At 42.5% G+C, this 19083-nt stretch overlaps 1 protein-coding gene across 1 annotated transcript in view; it reads right to left on the reverse strand.

Moving 5' to 3' along the window:
- The window catches only part of TDRD3 (tudor domain containing 3), a 250463-nt gene extending 231913 nt beyond the window's left edge, over positions 1-18550 (reverse strand). Inside the window, exon 1 of the mRNA XM_018559203.1 lies at positions 18350-18550. Coding sequence (XP_018414705.1) covers positions 18350-18393 — 44 coding nt within the window. The 5' untranslated portion in view covers positions 18394-18550. The remainder of the gene's footprint in view (positions 1-18349) is intronic.
- Between the last annotated feature and the right edge of the window lie 533 nt (positions 18551-19083).

Genomic DNA, 19083 nt, shown 5'->3' on the forward strand with positions numbered 1-19083 from the left:
TGGGTAATGAGACCCCAGGATTGAAAAGGCAGGCATGGTCAATGTGTAAATGCAGGAATGGCCCATCCACTTCAGCCCTTCATTAATGGTCACTAAATGGTAATGCATTGCTGTTGAAGACAATAGCTGGCAGGGGAGATTCCTTTATCCACGCTGTTTGGGGTGAACAGAGGTATCTAAATATTTCTCTTGTTCAGCCTGGGGGGAGCATGCCTTAAGCATGCTGATCGAAGCGCTGAAAAACGCTCAAAAAGTTAAACCCTATTAATTGCTATGGGCATGGTTCCCACCTGGGCGTATTTCAGTGTGTTTTGTCGCACTGAAAAACGCCCTGCGCGTGAAATAGTACTTGAGCTTCTTTGGGGCGGATTTCATCGCGTATCCATTGGACTTCTTTTTATAGATGGGATGGTAGGAGTCTGATGTGAAGGGGGGACTCTGATGTAAAAGGGGCCCTGAAAGGGTGTTCCCGATTTAAGGGGGGCACTTCAATGTAAGGGGAACCCCTACTGTTTTGTGTTTTTGCATATGGTTGCCCTCTTAAAATACATCACATTTTAGGCTGGGTTGCCTTGAAATTAAAAGTATGCACAAAAGGTTGCCATGACTGAAAAAAAGGTTGAGAGGGGGCGTGGTCTGGCCGCGCGAGTGTATGGCCGCTTGATCCGTAAGTGGAGCCGCTGGATCTTGCAAAAGGTTGAGAAAAGCTGCCTTAAAAAAAGGACAACCTGAGCCAAGGGTACAGTTGTCTTTTACATTTTCGGCAGAGTGAGGAAAAAAAAAAAAAAGTTAGAATCTTTTTGTTAAAGTGACATTAAACCCTCAGATTTTTTAACATAAAACAATACTGTAATGTGTGCCTTACTGTAATCCATGGTTGTTTCCCTTCTCTTTGCTGCTCTTCCTTTTAAATCTGTATCTGTTCTCATGCTGGGCAGAACTTCTGTTTTGCAGCAGACTGCCTTGTCTCAGGAATGGATACACGGTGTCTGTGTGCAGGTTTGTATAGGTTTGTAACCTGAGCCAGCACTACAGGAAGAGGCCCTGAGCTGCAAATGGAAGTTCTCCCCCATCATTTGAAGACATGAGGATTTAAAAGGAAGAGCAGCATAGAGAAGGAAAACTACCATGGATTACAGTAAGGCGCACATTACATTATTGGGTTATGTTAAAAAAATCTGAGGGTTTAATGTCACTTTAAGTTTTATTGGTTCTTTTGTAAACATCAAAGAGATTCTTTACTGGTCACCAAAACGCAAAGTAAGTAGAATCTCTCCAACGGCGGCACACACCACAATACAGCATTCCGTTATTAAAGTAAAGTGGTGACAGCGAGAATTTCTATCAGGTTTTCAATGCGGTCTTTTTCCCATTGAAAAGATGTATTCACATCCTCTTTGGTCTCCAGGACATGAAGTGAGGTGAAATCTTCCCAACAGGAATATCTCCAACATACGATGTGACTGATAATTTGGCGAAGAGACATGGGTTCAATTGGTATTCACACATTAGAAAGCCCTGTGTATCAAAATCCCAGCATGCTCGAGAAGATGTAGAAAGATAAGTAGAAGCACCTGAAAGGGTCTGCTTTTAAAGTCCTGGAGACACGGTATCTTTTTGGGGGGGATGGTATGTAGCAGTTTTTAAAAATTAAAAAAGCAGCTTCACCTGCTATACTCAATCAATCTACGGAACTGCCCCTGTAGACTCACCACTTACTGATCCAGCGGTGCACCCCTTCCAGGTTGAATAATGAACAACCTTATTCAACCCACTTCCTGTTAACCCAAAGCATCCAGGCGCCACCCCTTTGTAGGTGGAATGCTACAAATGCAGTTGTTTTCAGTTTCACGTTCTTACTTAATGCACCCACACATTATATATTGTTTTTTAGACAGCAGATATGTAATATAAATAAATAGCCCTATGTCCTAACGCCTCGCTTAGTATGAATAACATACAAAAAAAAAGGAAAAAAACGTAGAACAAGAAAAAAACAAACACTTTCCCCAGTTTTGATTATTGTTATTTTTTAGAAAAATAGAACAGCTAAAATAATGCATTAAAATAAAATAATGTCTTATTTTGAAATACCTCACATCCCTAGGACTCCAGAAACACTTTAGAATAATTTCTGTACTTTTCGACCTAAAACTAAAAGCTACGTTTTGTTTTTTTCTCTAAAAACTAATAGTGGTTAGGTGGCCTACACTTAGGCTTGGTTCACACCTGTAAAATGCGCGCTGTAAAACGCTCAACACGTGAAAACCAATGATTGCCTATGGGCATGGTTCCCACCTGGGCGTTTTACAGCGCGTAGGAACGCGCTGAAAAACGCCCAAAGAACTACAGGAGCTTCTTTGGGGCATTTTTCCGCGCGTTTCCATTGGTATTCCCGAGTGTGGATCGGAGTTAACAAAGCGGTAACCCCGAGCCACACGCGGGAATACAGCGTACAGGTCTTACCTTGTCTGCGATCCCCGCCGTGTCCTCCGGCGGCTGCCGACTTCAGGGTTCCGTCCCTTGAGAGCAGCAGCGTCGCAGGGGGGTGGAGCCGGCGGGAAGTTTGAAAATGGAAAAAAAACAAAATTTTTAAAATATTGAAAATAAGGAAAGAAAAAAAAAATCATACCGCCAGTGAAACGCACGTTGTCACTGAACGGAAAAACGTGCTAGAAAAAAACGCCAAAAAAAAAAAAATCGAGCTGAAAAACGAGCTGAAAAAATACGCTCAGGTGTGAACCCAGCCTTAACGTCACTGTCATTAAGTGTCACTGTCACATTAGGGACAGCAACATACTTTGAACAACGCTGTCATGAGGGGGTTAAAAAATAAATAAAATAACCCCTTAGGGTGAAAACAAATAATCTGCATTCCCAGACGATCAGAAACCTTGAAACATTGTTTCAGCATAGAAATATATTTGTTACATATTTCTGTGCTGAAGAATGTAAGAAACAGCGTGTACACATCAGGAGGTCCCGATCTCTACAGGAGGTGTCAAAACTGAAATAGCATACCGTTCTGCTATTCCAGCTGTCAAATACTGGATCGCTTAAAGCGATCCAGTATTTGTAACAGCTTAATCCTTACATTAATTAATGGACGGTAACCGCTGATTCTCAGTGGTTACTGGCATTCCCGAGTCCCGAATAGCTGCTCACATACAGTGTACGTGAGCAGTCATTTGGGCACTTCGCCATGGAGACGTACAGTGTACGTCTCCAGTCGTGAAGGGGTTAAGCAGCATTTAGGATCTGCCCAATGCCAGAGATGAAGAGGGTAAAGAGAACCTGTGATGTCATCAACTTGAGCACATGTTGAAAAACTGTAATCATGGATTTTTCTTCCTTTCATTTTTTTTAAAGGTGGAGCAGTGCTCCAATGGGGAGAGGATAGCGGCAAGAGCAGGAGGAAATCAGCCTGGAACTGAGCTTTAACTAATGAGTTATATCTAAAAACACTGTACAAAATGATTATTTTCAAGTAAAATGTAGATATATATGAACCCAAGATTTTCTTTTTTGCAGTCAGATTTTCCCAATCACTTTAAACCTCTAGTCTTATCTAAACAAAAACTCTGTAAATTACCCCTTCTATTTGATTATGTGTCTCCTACATGGTGGTGGGAGGACAGCTTGAAAATAGAGGAGATGAGGTAGAAAGTATCTCATATTTTGATAGGGGTTTATTTAGTCAGTAATTAATAGAACTATTACTTTCATATCCATTTTACAATGCTTGTAAAACTCTTGCAACATGCTATATTTTATCTTCTAAAATATTGCTTTGACATCTTCAGTTCCTCCATCCCGGTGATAAAACAATGGCAATTGGCTTATCACAATGATGGGCTGCTTTAGCGGCCAAAAGGAATTAATTGGAGGTGGTAAACAGGCAGGGGCGTCCCGTGGTTGGGCGACACCCGGAGCAGTAATCCAGTGTCACCCCGCCGAGACGTCACCGCGCGCGGCAGTATTCTGATACCTGACGGCGGCCATCTTGGTGATGGACGCCGGCAGAGAGAGAAGGGGACAGTCACCCGGCAGGATAAGGTATGCCGCCGGGTCCACTCCTGATACTGTCGGGCGTTTGGTCCATGACCGAGCGCCCGACTTTTTGGTGTCACCCCTCCAATGGTGTCACCCGGGTGCGGGCCGCACCCCCCTTGTGACGCCACTGTAAGCAGGCTCCATCAAAAGAAAGGTCCAGAGTTATGAAGGAATATGCAGGCACCTTAGGGGGATATCTTCGTCAAAAGGACATGCAGATGGCATATCCAAAATAGAAAATTAGTGCCTGTGTGCCTGCCAAACAGGCACACAGGCAACAATTAAAAACAGTGGAAGCGTTTTTAACCTTTCCACAGCATATAAAGTTAGACAGGTGTGAATGCCGTGGAAATGCGGTAAACTAAGAATGCTTTTAGAAAAATAAAAAAAAAGTGTTAGTTTATTTTGATCAATTAACAAAATGGAAAGCAAATTTTGATTTGGATTTTTCTTCTGTTCATTTAGTGTGACCACACATAGCAGGTGGCAGGCCATACCCCTCCTCTTCTCCCAACAGATTGACTGACAGCAGAAGGAGCCTAGGGCTCCTCTGCCCCCAGTGTCCTCACCCACAACAAGGAAGTTCAGTTAACAGAGTATAGCTTCAGGGACCGGTGGCGGTGACAAGTGTACTCAGGTAAGTGTGGGGGGACACAAAAAAGGTACTATGCCTAACCTTCAGTACTACTTTAACTAGTTGCCGTCCGCCCGTAGTAGAAAAACGGACGGACGGCACTGTCGCATTGGATGAACAGTATGAGAATGCTAAATTATGAGAATTACAGATAAACATATTCAGTATCCAAAAAAACAAAAAGGAGAGATTTCCAGGTGCTTGTCAAACTCTTCCATATGTGACACAGGTATAGGGGTGCTACTCCTCAGACAGATCGGAGAACTCTCATAAAACAAAAGCCAAGAAGAGTGCACTCCCATGTGCAGTATCACCACGTTTTATTGGTGTAAATCAAATAAGGAACTACTCACAGTTATAGCAGATATATGCGTTTTCACAGTGAGATGTATACGTTAAAATCCAAACGAACAATGAATAAGAAGACCGTCGGTGTAACAGAACGCCAACAGAGTCACAGTGGATTACAGATAAACATGTTCCAAGACCAATAGTAATTTCACAGGTATCTGTAAGTGGTTCAGTGCAATAACGGTTATATAAAACCACACAGACTAACAAGGACATGCTCTTCTATTGGTTTTCTAAACAATTTAAAATCAACATGTTTATCTGGAAAGTTATTCGTGTGGGAAGAAACTGCAGCTAATGGATCAACCCAGTTGTCAGATTCAAATATCTATTGTTTAGCTCAAGGGTAAAAACCTTTAAAGTTGACAATGCTCAAATGGATGCAAAGTACTATTGCCATAATTGCTTGAACTGATAGGGTTTTGTTTTTTTCGGTTGTATCGTACTGTATGTTAAATTAACTTACTTGTTATTGCAAAGCCATAATGCCCTTTTTGTCTCAAAGGGACCGAACATTCTCCTCAGCAAGCTGGCAGCCTTATAACTGTTTTCTCTAGACTGGCCCTTGCATTGTTTTTCTACTATAAAGGCACATGATCATCTTCAAGATCATAGAAGAAGCCAGGACAGTAAGGCTGTAAAAGGTAATGGGTGGAATTACATAGGACACACAAAGAGCGGCAAGAGCATGAAGCCTGCACTACTCTTCTATACTGAAAAAAAACAGAGCAGATCCCTCCCCTAATAAACAAAAGGGCCTGCGTCCCTCTGTTACTTAGGAGTGATCTGCCCCAGTTTCTATGCTGTGACACACATACATACATACATACGACTCTGTAGTAGTGCGTGCACTGCAGGGGCAGAGTGCCTGTGAGTGCATGTGAGCTGTGTGCCAGACAGTTAACATCCTGTACACCAGGTCCAATGTGTCATAGGGGGATCTGCAGTAGTTTTATGTATTAAAATTGTTATTTAGACATGGAATCCGTGCCAGTTTCTATTTCACTCTGAAATAGAGACTGATAAGGGTGGCACAGGTAAACCTGAAACAGGTACATCTGCTTTGTTAATGTGGCGCACACCACTCGCGCCAGTTTTCTGCACCATTGTAATTGTGCATGAAGCTTTGTTAATTACCCCCAATGTCTTTTAATGAAGGTAAAAGCTGCATAGTACCTCTTTCTCGGGGAGACTACCATCTTCGAGGGCATAACTTTAAAATATAAAGTGTTCAGCAGTGTAAAGTAGAAAAATGACCACTTTTCTGGCACAGAACAGGCCCACATAAGGACACAATTAATGTAAATATGCGCGGCATACAAAGAAATATATTGTAGCAGTGACTGCATTTAGGAGCTAGGGAACTGTTTATTGGATAACGCTGTTAAAGACAAAAACCTCATCTGATGCCTCCTGCTCTCACAAATTGGGGAATGTTATAGCAGTTGTGACTTTCTCTTCTAGCTTTACGGTGTCAAGCTGTCCATCTTACATACTATGCCTCAAGACCTGAGTGTCCAAATATTCACCATTGCAATGAAAATGCCTGTTAAATTCAGAAGACTAATGACTAAATTTGTAGTGAGAGACTATTTGTAATATCAAGCTTATTTTTCAACCTATTCTAGTATTTAAACGGCATGTGACATTTAGAGGTATTCAGGTTTTTATGTTAATTGGCTCTTTATTCATGTGCTTAGAGCACTCCATTTGATTCTAGTAGGCCACAAAACAGAAAGACCTTACAGCTTTTGATAAGATGACCTCTTCAATTCTTACCCTTACCTTAAGTTTTTATACTCAGTTATTATAGTTAACACAAGAGATAAAGGTGTAGGGTGAACATGTAAAACCACAAATTACTTAAAAATGCGTCAGTTAAAGGCTCGTTTGCAAATTTTCAAGTATCACTATGCATAATTCAATGGCACTTTGCCATTAAAGTTTGACCTGATGGTCAAGTTGCTTGGACTAAGGCACCACTACAAGTATATGCTATTAGTTACTAGGCCTAGTGACAGTCTTCATGCGCAAATGCTTCATTATTCTAAACCTTCCACAAAACCAGGTTACAGCACTTCAGTTTTGCTCAATACCTATAACATGATTGGAAAACGAAACCTTTCCCAAGAGATCTGAGTGTGTGATACAATCCATCAGCAGGAGACCTGTCAGAAAAATGATATGGCCATTTTTAAATCCAAGGCTCAGGACTGCAAGTAAATGAAAAACCAGCGCTAAACATTTTTATCCAAGATAAACGGCAAGAACACAAATTGTCCTCAACGATTGGAAAGCTTCACATACAGGTGCCACATTTAAGTAAACAATGCATTGTTCTAATGTATTTATAGTATGCAGTTACTTCTTGTCAGTTCAACCTGGAATACTCACAGAGAGGATGTGTGAACTGTACTAGGCTACAAAAAGACTAAATATCAATATTACCCGGTATAGTCCTGCTTTAAGATTTAATCTGGCTTACTTTCCCTGACAGATACTACATTTATACAGTGCAGTGGTAATTCTATTTTTTGTAACTGGAGACATCAACATAGATGTTTTCTATGCTCCCTTACAAAAAAATAAATAAACAGCACATTTCATGCAAATGTGGTAACACTTCCTTAGCATATGCTCATTCTAACACAAACAGGGAAGGCCAATGAATGAATATACACATAGATATGTTTTCCATTTCACCTACAGGATACAAATGTCAGCAATCTACAGGGTAGTTTATGTAATAGCTGATAGCTGTCACTTTCTGCATTTCAGCTCTTGATTAGACATGGCTGATCCTATCCCAAGCATCAGTTAACCAATGTAGAATCAGTACCCAAAATGAGCCAGTCATTTTAAAAGATAAATAGGATAGCTCACTACTACTGTCGTGGGACCAGAGGTGCCCTCTTACCTGGGGTCCAGCGGAGATTGTAGGGTTCCTCTTGGGGTGATTTGGTGCCCGGCAGCGGCTGGTTGCGGATGCACGCATGACGTTGCCGTGGCTTATTAGTCACCTCAGGTGCTGAGCATTGCCAGAGAGGGCCTTGCGAGCACACCTTCTCTCCTAGCCATCCTATTGGTTTCCAGGGACCTGTAGTTTTCTCGTTGCCCATAGAACGAGGGCATTTCTGGTTCTTCCTGGGTTTAAATTCCAGCCAAAGCGAAGACTTGTTGGCGAGTTATTCTGCCATACCCAAAGCAGCTACGAAGTCTGATCCCGTGTTTTCCTGTTACCTGCCTTCCTTCCCTGCTATTTGGATCTCCTGGTTATCGACCCCTGGCTTGACTCCCCGCTTATGATATTTGCCGCCTGCCTCGACCCGGACTATACTCTGACAATGCATTTTGGATTCTCCTATTTTGTACCTCAGCCTGGATTCTCTTTCTGGTATTGTTCCCTGCTATTGTGTTCAACTCCAGCAAACAGGGGGTTCCGCAATAGAAAAAAGAAAAAGCACTGCATAACATGTAAACTCCACACTTTTAAAAAAATAAACAAACTTAGAATTGTTGTGGCACTACAAAATATTCCCAAATTCACATAATATAACCCATTTAAAAGCACCATTGTTAAATTGTTCATTCTGGATTGAAAATATTCCTTCTTAAAACCCAGGAATAAAAGAAAGCAAACAGAAAGAAAGAAAGAAAAAGAAAACAGAATGAGAAGTAGGGTAGTGCATATACAGGTGAAACTCGAATAATTAGAAAATCGTGCAAAAGTTGATTTATTTCACTAATGCAACTTAAAAGGTGAAACTAATATATGAGATAGACTCATTACATGCAAAGCGAGATAATTCAAGCCGTGATTTGTCATAATTGTGATGATTATGGCTTACAGCTCATGAAAACCCCAAATCCACAATCTCAGAACATTAGAATATTACATGCAAATCAATAAAACAAGGATTGTACATAGAACAATATCGGACCTCTGAAAAGTACAAGCATGCATATGTACTCAGTACTTGGTTTGGGCCCCTTTTGCAGCAATTACTGCCTCAATGCGGCTGTGGCATGGAAGCCATCAGCCTGTGGCACTGCTGAGGTGTTATGGAAGACCAGGATGCTTCAATAAGCGGCCTTCAGCTCTTCTGCATTGTTCGGTCTCATGTCTCTCATCTTTCTCTTGGCAATGCCCCATAGATTCTCTATGGGGTTCAGGTCAGGCGAGTTTGCTGGCCAATCAATCACAGTAATCCCACGGTCATTGAACCAGGTTTTGGTGCTTTTGGCAGTGTGGGCAGGTGCCAAGTCCTGCTGGAAAATGAAGTCAGCATCCCCATAGAGCTCGTCTGCGGAAGGAAGCACGAAGTGCTCCAAAATCTCCTGTTAGACGGCTGCTTTGACCCTGGACTTAATGAAGCACAGTGTACCAATACCAGCAGATGACATGGCTCCCCCAAACCAACACAGACTGTGGAAACTTCACACTGGGCTTCAAGCATCTTGCAGTGTGTGCCTCTCCATTCTTCCTCCATACTCTGGGTCCTTGGTTTCCAAATGAGATGCAAAATTTGCTCTCATCAGAAAAGAGGACTTTGGACCACTGAACAACAGACCAGGTCTGTTTTTCTTTAGCCCAGGTAAGACGCTTCTGAAGTTGTTTGTTGTTCATGAGTGGCTTGACAAGAGGAATACGACATTTGAAGCCCCCAATGTTGTCCCCAACACTTTTGAATGGCCTTTTCCTAACAATCCTCTCCAGGCCGCGGTCATCCTTGCTGCTTGTGCACCTTTTTCTTCCACACTTTTCCCTTCCACATAACTTTCTATTAATGTGCTTTGATGCAGCACTTTGGGAACATCCAACTTCTTTTGCAATTACCTTTTAAGGCTGTCCCTCGTTATGGAGGGTGTCAATGATGGTTTTCTGCACAACTGTCAGGTCAGCAGTCTTTCCCATGATTGTGATTCCTACTGAACCAGACTGAGAGACCATTTAAGGGCTCAGGAACCCTTTGCAGGTCTTATGGCTTAATTAGCTGATTAGAGTGGGACACTTTGAGCCTAGAATATTGCATCTTTTCACAATATTCTAATATTCTGAGATTGTGGATTTGGGGTTTTCATGAGCTGTAAGCCATAATCATCACAATTATGACAAATCACGGCTTGAACTATCTCGCTTTGCATGTAATGAGTCTATCTCATATATTAGTTTCACCTTTAACGTTGCATTAGTGAAATAAATGAACTTATGCACGATATTCTAATTATTCGAGTTTCACCTGTAAGTGATCAGTTGTAGTATATGAAATAAAAAAGCTACAGTTATCAACTACATTTAAACACAGGTAACCATAAACAGACATAGCAAAAAAAAAAAATCACAACAATTAAATGTACTTTTCCCTAAAATCTTCCTGATGGCCATTTACTGTGGGTCATGTGCATCCAGATGACACATTTGTGCACAGAGAATTCAATACCATTTCAGATCAGGGTAGAATATAAGGGTAGAATAATATCATCAGAGTATAGGAACTGATAGTTTCATCTGTGCTTTCCTAATTTTTTTTTTTAATGAGTGAGAAGTGGGTTTTAGGTGGCTGCAACAACATAGCCCAAGCCCCAGAATACCCGAACAGAGCCGGCAGCTCATGGGCTGTTGGCTTGGGTCGTACGAAGATTTTCCGAATGGCAACTTCGAACAGCGACACACACACACACACACACTGTGTGAATTTCGGGCAGTACTGGAGGAAAGTCGCACAGTGTATGGGCACCTTAAGAGGCAAGCTGGTCATGAATGACTAACATATCTGCTTGCCCTGAACTATCGTCGAGTATCCGAGTCCTGACTGGTGCAACAATTCTGCCAAATGTTGCTGTAAGGCAGGACAAATCCCAGAAACCAGGCAGTCAATTCTACTTAAAAATTACAGCTGGCATCAAACTTTTGAGGTTTCCTTTAGCTTTTATCAATGGATCTAACTCCTGGATTCCATATTAAATTTGTTGATCTCTAAGGGGGTTGTTTCCCCTCACTCCTGTCACTCAAGAATTTCTATGATGTCTGAATGGCTGCTGCTCGAATTGGTTGCATTAGAAGAAAAGAGCAGTTTACAACCAACTAAACTTAGGCTAACTTCAGTCAAGAAAAAAAAAAAAAAACACATTAATGAGAAAGAAATATGCAGAGTCCATGCTTAACTCTGAATTAATGTCTCTTTTTCTTACTGATCAAAAGCAAGGAGAAGAAAAGGTCTGCTTTAGAGGCTCATTGATAACACTAGGAGAGGAAGCATTCTCCATTCCAGTGTAGTTCTCTGTTCAGATTAGAGCGCTGATGCCTTCTGTGAAAAATCGACCCCGCTGTTTTATTCATGCCACATGCACGGCTGTTCATACGCTTAACACCACAGCAGACATGGATGTGAATCTAAAAAGTGGGAATTGATAATTGAATAGACCCCGGAAGTCTTGCTGTTCGATAGTGTTAACAGCTATGCAAACCAGGTCTCTGTGACACTGAATTACTTCCATCCCTGCACTTCCAATTGCTCTCCGATGCATTCTATTTTCTCAAAGCCACCTACTTTATGGAATCTTAAAATGTTATTTTCAAGGTTTTTTTTACCGCTCAGTAGCATACAATGGCTCACAGGTACATTCCAGCAACAGTAAACAATTGACTGGGACAAGCACAGGCTTTTCACGCCATGCTTTTTTTTAAACCTTTAACAAGATAAAGATTTTTTTTTTCTTCCAGCAACGCAGTTGTGCTCATCATGTTTAAAATAAGGCCACTTGGGGAATAAATTGAGCGACATGAGACTTTCAGCAGATGGAGAGAACAATATCTTAAAGACGGAAAGTGTGATAGCAAAATCAGAAGAACGGGAAAAGGCAAAATGAACTGTCAAGCCATTTGAAGTGTAAGAATGTTGGTTTAATAGAAGAGAAAGGATATTGAAAGATGAAGAATGAAAGTTCGAGGTACATGAAGTACAACACAAAGAGGAATACCAAGCCCATTACTGCATGCCTGCAAATGCTGAAAAAAAAGTGCCAAACTTACATTAGAAGAGACAGATAAAAAGAACATTACCATCATTTCAAATGCCGGGGGCTTCACATTTTACTATGAAGAAAAATAATTCTCCACTATTTATTAGAGGAAAGCCATCTGTAGTCTCCGGTTGATGAGAACAATACACATTAGACATCCATAACATTTTTTTTATTGCAATAGCCATAATAATAGGCGGAAAAAGCCTTTTCCTGACAAACTTACTTGAATTTTTATCCTGTCCTGCAATAAATGTTTAACAATTTTGCATTAAATTGGGTAAGGAATACATATCTGGATCATTCAGCTACCCAATAGATGAACTGCAAAAACTGAATAGAGAAATAAACGTATACATAAAAGTGAATTTATTAGCACTAGGAAAGAAAATAAACAATAATTGTGGAAAACAAAATCCCTATATTTCTCTTCCAGTCACTAGTCCGGGTCAAGTAGCAAACAAACAAAAAAATTACTCTATTGTTCTTTAACCCCTTCATGACTGAGGCCCTTTTTTCAATTTTTAGATGTGACCAAAAGCTCAGTATATCGCGGGCAATACTGAGAGCACCGCAACCAGGACAGATCCCAACAATACTGTCGAGATCCACCCAGCTGCATGAGTGACAGCTGGCTCTGCCTATCTAGAGGCAGAGCCAGCTGTGCCTGCACCCTCCCCTCGTTTGTTCCCCCACTCAGCATTGGAGAATCGGAGAGGGGAGGGGGGGAATTCCTGCAGGGAGCAGTGACCAACAGTCATCGATCACTGCAGGGAGACGAACGGGAAGTGAGCGGATCAGCAGCATGTTTCTGCTCACTTCCCGATCGATAGAGCCGACCTGCGACAGCTTCTTTGTCACAGGTTGGCTCTAACTATGAGGATGAGTGGAAATCACTCACGTTATAGTTCTCCTTTAAGTTCCACAGTTTACATGGTGTGGTATTGCGTGGCAATCCCATGGTAGAACTGGGGGTTGTAGTCACCCAGGACTCTTAGCCAGAGGGGCTGAGCAGTTCCAGGAAACACAGGTATTTGCTGGGAAAGAACTGGCTTTGCAGTTCTCTCCAGGTTTTCTGGATTTGGCATGGGATCCTGGAACTGGGAGATTTCAAAGATAATTGGGAGGGATGAAATCTCCAATCCTGGGTCTGTGGTTTAGTAGGGGCTTTGTTTGGAGACCTGTGCAGAGCCCTTATGGAAAGGGTGCTGGCTAATGCTCTGGGCTCCAGCTGGGAAGAGGAACAGAGGTGCTCAGGAGTCAGAAGGACTCCACCCAGAAGTCAGAGGGGAGCCAGGTCACTGTGTGTGCTGGAGGCACAGAGAAAGGGGAGTCTTTTATTTGTTCAAAGGCAGAAACAACGTTTCTTCAACAATTAACACAAGGTCCGCTTGTATTCCAGCAAGCAGAACAGATCACATAATCTCACCGACTCCAGGTTGTCGCACCTCTTGCTTGACTCTCAGACTGGTCCTTAAGCGCACACCATGTGTGCTAAATTCCCCAAATATCACAATGGCTACACAAACACCCCTCTATTGCACCATAACAGAGATAATCATGGCTCCTAAAGGCCATTACCAAACAAAAACATATGCCAGCAATGTACAACGAGTGTACATGAAGCAGGCATCTGCAGTTGCTGTACAAAAAAAAACTTACATTTTTTGTTAGCGGCCTTCTTCATATCCTCATAGAAATAACCACCTTTGTGCTGTGCCAAGCAATGCGTGTATATTACCAATGAGCTCTCTCTGTGAGCTCTCCACCCCCATTCATAGTGGCAACCCCCCTCCCCCGAACAGTGTAATGTGTGCAAAGTCAGAGCTGGTGTTTAGTGATAGTGTTAAACAGAATCACAGACTTACAAAAGGTGGAAATGGACTTTAACCCTTTCTTTTTTTTTCTATTTTATAAATATTTTAACAATTACTACCGCACTCATATACATTAAGGATGAATAGCACAACATATTTGAATGCAGCACCTTAAACATACGTTATGTAATTATGTTTTGCTAATAAGGCTTGTATATGGTTTAAAACAAATTGCAGGTAAAACTGAAAAAATCTAATAATTTAAATGCTTACGTGCGGTGTTTTCCTTTCCATAAAATATTATTTTTTCACTTGCAATGTGCCTTTAAACTTGCAAGAAATTTTGACTACTCCAGGAAAAGTCCCTAGCACAGTCCCCTCTCTCCTGTCTAAGAGTGTCCAAGTACTCTCTACACTGGCCCAGCTCCTACACGCTCCTCACCTTTTGTAGCTGCTGAGGAAGGAGCTAAGGGGGATACTTTAGAGCAGTGGTTCTCAACCTGTGTAACCTCAGGACCCACATTTGTCCTTGGTCATTAAGTTGTGACCCAAGTTGCACTGCAAGGGAATGCACGGCATTGCGGTACCGCACGGCCCGGTGCGAACGATTGAACTGTTGGGCTGGAGGTGCATTTGGGGTGCTATTCAAATGAATGGCCGCACAAAGCACCTCCCACACTGTAGTAGCTGTAGCATGCTACAGTGCGTTAATCGCACATGATTGTTCGATTAACCCTCTTTACTAGTGTAAATAGGCCCTCAAAAACACTGACAGACACACAACCACAGATCCACCCAGTCTCCCTACCTTACGAGAACTGGAGTGGATCCTAAGCCTGGGGTCCAGTGTGGGCTGCTGTGCTGTGACGGAGCTCCATCCATATGTGCAATGCTTGTACAACCCCCTTGCGCGCCCTGTAGAAATGGCGGGAGCCAGAACGTGACGTCACTTCGGTCCAGGCAACTCTACAGGCTATGCGAGGGGATTTTTAAGCAATGCACAAATGGATTGAGCTCCCTCGCAGCCACAGCCCCATCCCATCTCACCTCAAGCTGACACTCTGCGCCAAGCAGCATATAAATGGCTGCTTGGCGCGGGAACTGACAGTGCTGTGTAAGGGAGGGCTGAGAAGCCTCTCACCTAGAAAAGAGGAAGGCACGCCGCGACACACTGAACACAGGGTCGCGACCCACTTTTGGGTCACGACCCACCAGTTGAGAACCAAGGCTTTTGAGTGTCACTTGGGTAACATCTCCGAGTCTGCTGGAACGCTAACATCACATCCAAAATGATGGCAGCATTAGTCTATGGGCATTTGGATATATACACAAGCTAGGCTTTTAGGTGAATAACGCGCATAATCTTATAGGAAGATGTTTGTTGAAATGAACAGTCTGGCAACAGAGTCTCTTTAACTCTTCTAACAAGAAGATATGATATTATAAGTGACAACAATCATGGCTTCGTAAAAGGCTATTACTTTGAAACCAACCTCCTAGCATTCTATGAGGAGGCAAGTGCCAACCTGAATGGAGGAAAGCCAGTGGACATCATATACCTTGATTCTGTAAAAGAATTTGATACATGTACCACATAAACGCTTAATATACAAACTAACATTTTTGGGCATTGATGAAATGGTGTGTACATAGATAGGGAACTGGCCACGGGAATGTGTCCGGGGAGTTTTTATAAATGGTTTATATTTTAAGTGGTCTGTGGTTGGCAGTGGTATGCCCCAGTGTTCTATTTTAGGGCCAATGCTAATTCAACTAAGAGTATTGACTCATTAAAGTACCTTATAGATGCTTTCCACAGAGAGCACAATATACAGGGATGCATGTACTCTTAGTAACACACACCACACTCGGAAGTAAAAATTGATGGACCTGTGTATTTATTCAACCTCAGCAACTATGTAACCATGTAAAAAAACGCCACGTTTATGACATATGTACAAATGTGGACAATGTGAAAAATCCCAGGTTATTTATTATACACAAACACAGAATGCCAACCTTGTGGATAAACCGGTCATGAGAAAAATCCAGGTGCCATCTCTACACTCTTCTCCTTCTAAAATGTTGCCTGGCTGTCATGCCAACCTTCTTACTTCAATACAATGAGTTGGTGTCCATATACAGATAAGGGTTTCTAACCGTTTTCCTCACTGTTATGGGTCAGTGACCTTTGTAAAACTTTGAAAGTAGTTAGTCAGCATGAAAGTGAGACAACTAGTATCATTAACCAGTTGACATCCGCGGTGTTAAACCCCCTTCCCATCCAGGCCATTTTTCAGTATTCAGCGCTGCGGTACTTTAACTGACATTTATTCCGTCATGCAGCGCTGTACTGAAATGAATTTTATACCCTTTTTTGGGGACAGATAGAGCTTTCTTTATCAGTTTTGGTAAATTTTGACTCATCAGTCCAGAGCTACTGCTGCCATTTTTCTGCACCCCCCTATGTTTTCATGCATAGTTGAGTCGCTTAGCCTTGTTTCCATGTCAGAGATATGGCTTTTTGCCGCAGAAAAATGTCAGCAGGTGCTCTGGACTGTTGAGTTAAACTTTTAAATATTTGGCTGTAGCAGGAGGCAGTTTGTTTGCCGAAGGGCTGAAGAACGGTACAATGAAGAGTGTCTGCAGCAATAGTGAAGCACGGTGGAGGTTCCTTGCAAGTCTGGGGCTATAATACAAGCAGATACTTATCCATCATGCCATACTATCAGAGAGGTGTGTAATCGGCTCCAAATTTACTCTGCATCAGGACAATGACCCCAAACATACAGCCAATGACATAAAGAACTATCTTCAGGATAAAGAAGAACAAGTACTCCTGGAAGTGATGGTTTGGTCCCACACAGAGCCCTGTTCCCAAAAATGGAGTCTGTGTGGGATTACATGAGGAGACAGAAGAATTTGAGGCAGCCTACATCCACAGAAGATCTGGGGTTAGCTCTCCAAGATGTGTAGAACAACCTACCTGCCAAGTTCCTCTAAAAACTGTGTGCAAGTGTACCTGGAAGAAGGCAAATGGTGGTCACACCAAATATTGATTTGAATTTCTATTCTGTTCCTTTACTTTCCATTTTGTTAATTGATAAAAATAAAACTATTAACACTTTTTTCTGAAAGCATTTCTACTTTTACACCTGCCTAAAACTTGTGCACAGTACTGTATATCTTTGGACAAGTTTGGAAACTAGTAAGCACACATTTACTTTATTATATCCAGAGTGCCCTAGGACCCCCAAAAGTCTCAGTGCTCAATTTATAAGCTGTGACCAGGGTTGGCATGCGCCCATTCTGGTGTGATCCCCACACCTTCCAGTAAAAAAAAATTTCTTCTTTTATTCCCCAGTTTCATTGTTATGTCCTCCCAGCAGGTTGCAACACCGCCATTTTTTTTTGTTATAAAAACTCATTGATGACTAGCTTCTTCTCCTTTTGTCCCTGCCTGCCAACCAATAACGCTTGTGCATTACACCTCATCTGTAAGTGGTTTCTCCAGGAGATTACACAGTTTACAGACAAGATCTCCCTGAAAGGCACTGGTGATACCTTTCCAGAGGGGCAGCTGTGAGGCCATAGCTACGTCACCAGAGCTTTAAGATATCTACAATCTGCAAGCACCAAGGATTTTATGGAGGGGGAGTAGTCTGCTTTAGGGCTTGTTCACACGATGTCCGGACCAGATCTGCAGACGCGGTGCTTTGCGTTTTTGACGCGTTCGGGGTTTTTTATGGTGGGAGTGGGGCTGTCAGCATGCGTTTTTGGACCGGACAAATTGTGACATGCAGTGTTTTTTCTGTCCGGACCGGAACGAACTGCACTCGTGAGAACTGTAGTCCATAAAACACATAGGAATACATTGGGATGCATTTTTAGTGCAGGAGCGCAGAGATCTGGGCCGGACAGAATCCGGACGTCGTGTGAACAAGCCCTTAAACTTTACCTGGCTCACCAGCTGAGAGGCCTGCTCCCCTCCCGCTACTGACTACCAAATGCTATGAGTGGCCCTACAGAGCAATAGTGAGTCATGGAAACTGCAGCAAACTCCTAACAGAGGTCACTGTTTGCATAACAGAACCCCAAGTGTTGGGGCTCCCAGAAAAAGATGGAGGTGCCTGCTAAAAGGGCCTACTGACACTTTACAGTGTGGGTAAACTTTACAATGTCAGCAGGGATTGAGAAAATACACTGAAATTTATGGGCCGTTAGAAAAGGAGGAATTCTGTTTACTTATCGTTATTACTGATGTGAAACTCCATCTTCCAGAGCAAGGACTGTGTAACATGAACAGAAGAGCTCTATGAACACAGTAGTGATATTCATATTAGTCAGGGTCCCCTCACATGTCACACTTGCCCAGGTCTGCTCCTCCCATCATGTGTCACTCACACATATACCAACAAGTCATGGATTGTACACAAACAGCTGCATGTGTGTTCATGAGGCCGCATCTTACCATCCTTCCTCCTCACCCAGGGAGGAACACGTCACCTCTGCCATGGTCTACCGCTCTTCTCACCCCGATCACTTCTCACCAGTTACACAAGAGATTCCACAACTCTGCTCATTAAAATCTTCATTAATTAAGGTCTGTCCGGGTGCACTGACACCTCATCTGGTCGCGCACGACGCTGGCTAATGACACAAAGTACAACAATAGGTGACAAACTCCGCCAGCCAATAGGAGCTCATCGGCTTTCCAAAAACTAGCCAATCATTGCAGACGTGGTGGCGCCACGGGAGCGACGGCGGGTGTGAGAAGCCGGCGTCGCCATGATAGGTATGGGAAAGTCGCCAGGAACGCAGAAAGTCGGTGGAAAGAGTGTGTTGCTGTTATCACGGTTTAGCAGCATGTATTAGTGTTCAGAGGCGGCACAGAGCAGAGTTCGAAACAAGCCATTTTACATGTTATAGCAATCTCTAAGTATCACAGTGCATTTCCCCTGTGATCTATTCCACAAACAGAAAAAGCTATACTGTTTGTATAGAACAGTGCATAGAGAAATGCACAGTGATTTCTTATTAACACTGTGTTTTTTGCCCTATATAAGCAATGGGCATACGTTTGCTAATATTTTTGAGCTTACACATGCAATAATTACCATTAGCATTCCTCCCAACTTCAGAACTTGGGAAAGATGGACACATTGGTGTACTGGTGACATGGAGCGGCCCATAGTAAAAAGTGAG

This window comes from Nanorana parkeri, unplaced genomic scaffold (assembly GCF_000935625.1).
Source record: "Nanorana parkeri isolate BGI_ZX_2015 unplaced genomic scaffold, ASM93562v1 scaffold381, whole genome shotgun sequence".
NCBI lineage: Eukaryota > Metazoa > Chordata > Amphibia > Anura > Dicroglossidae > Nanorana > Nanorana parkeri.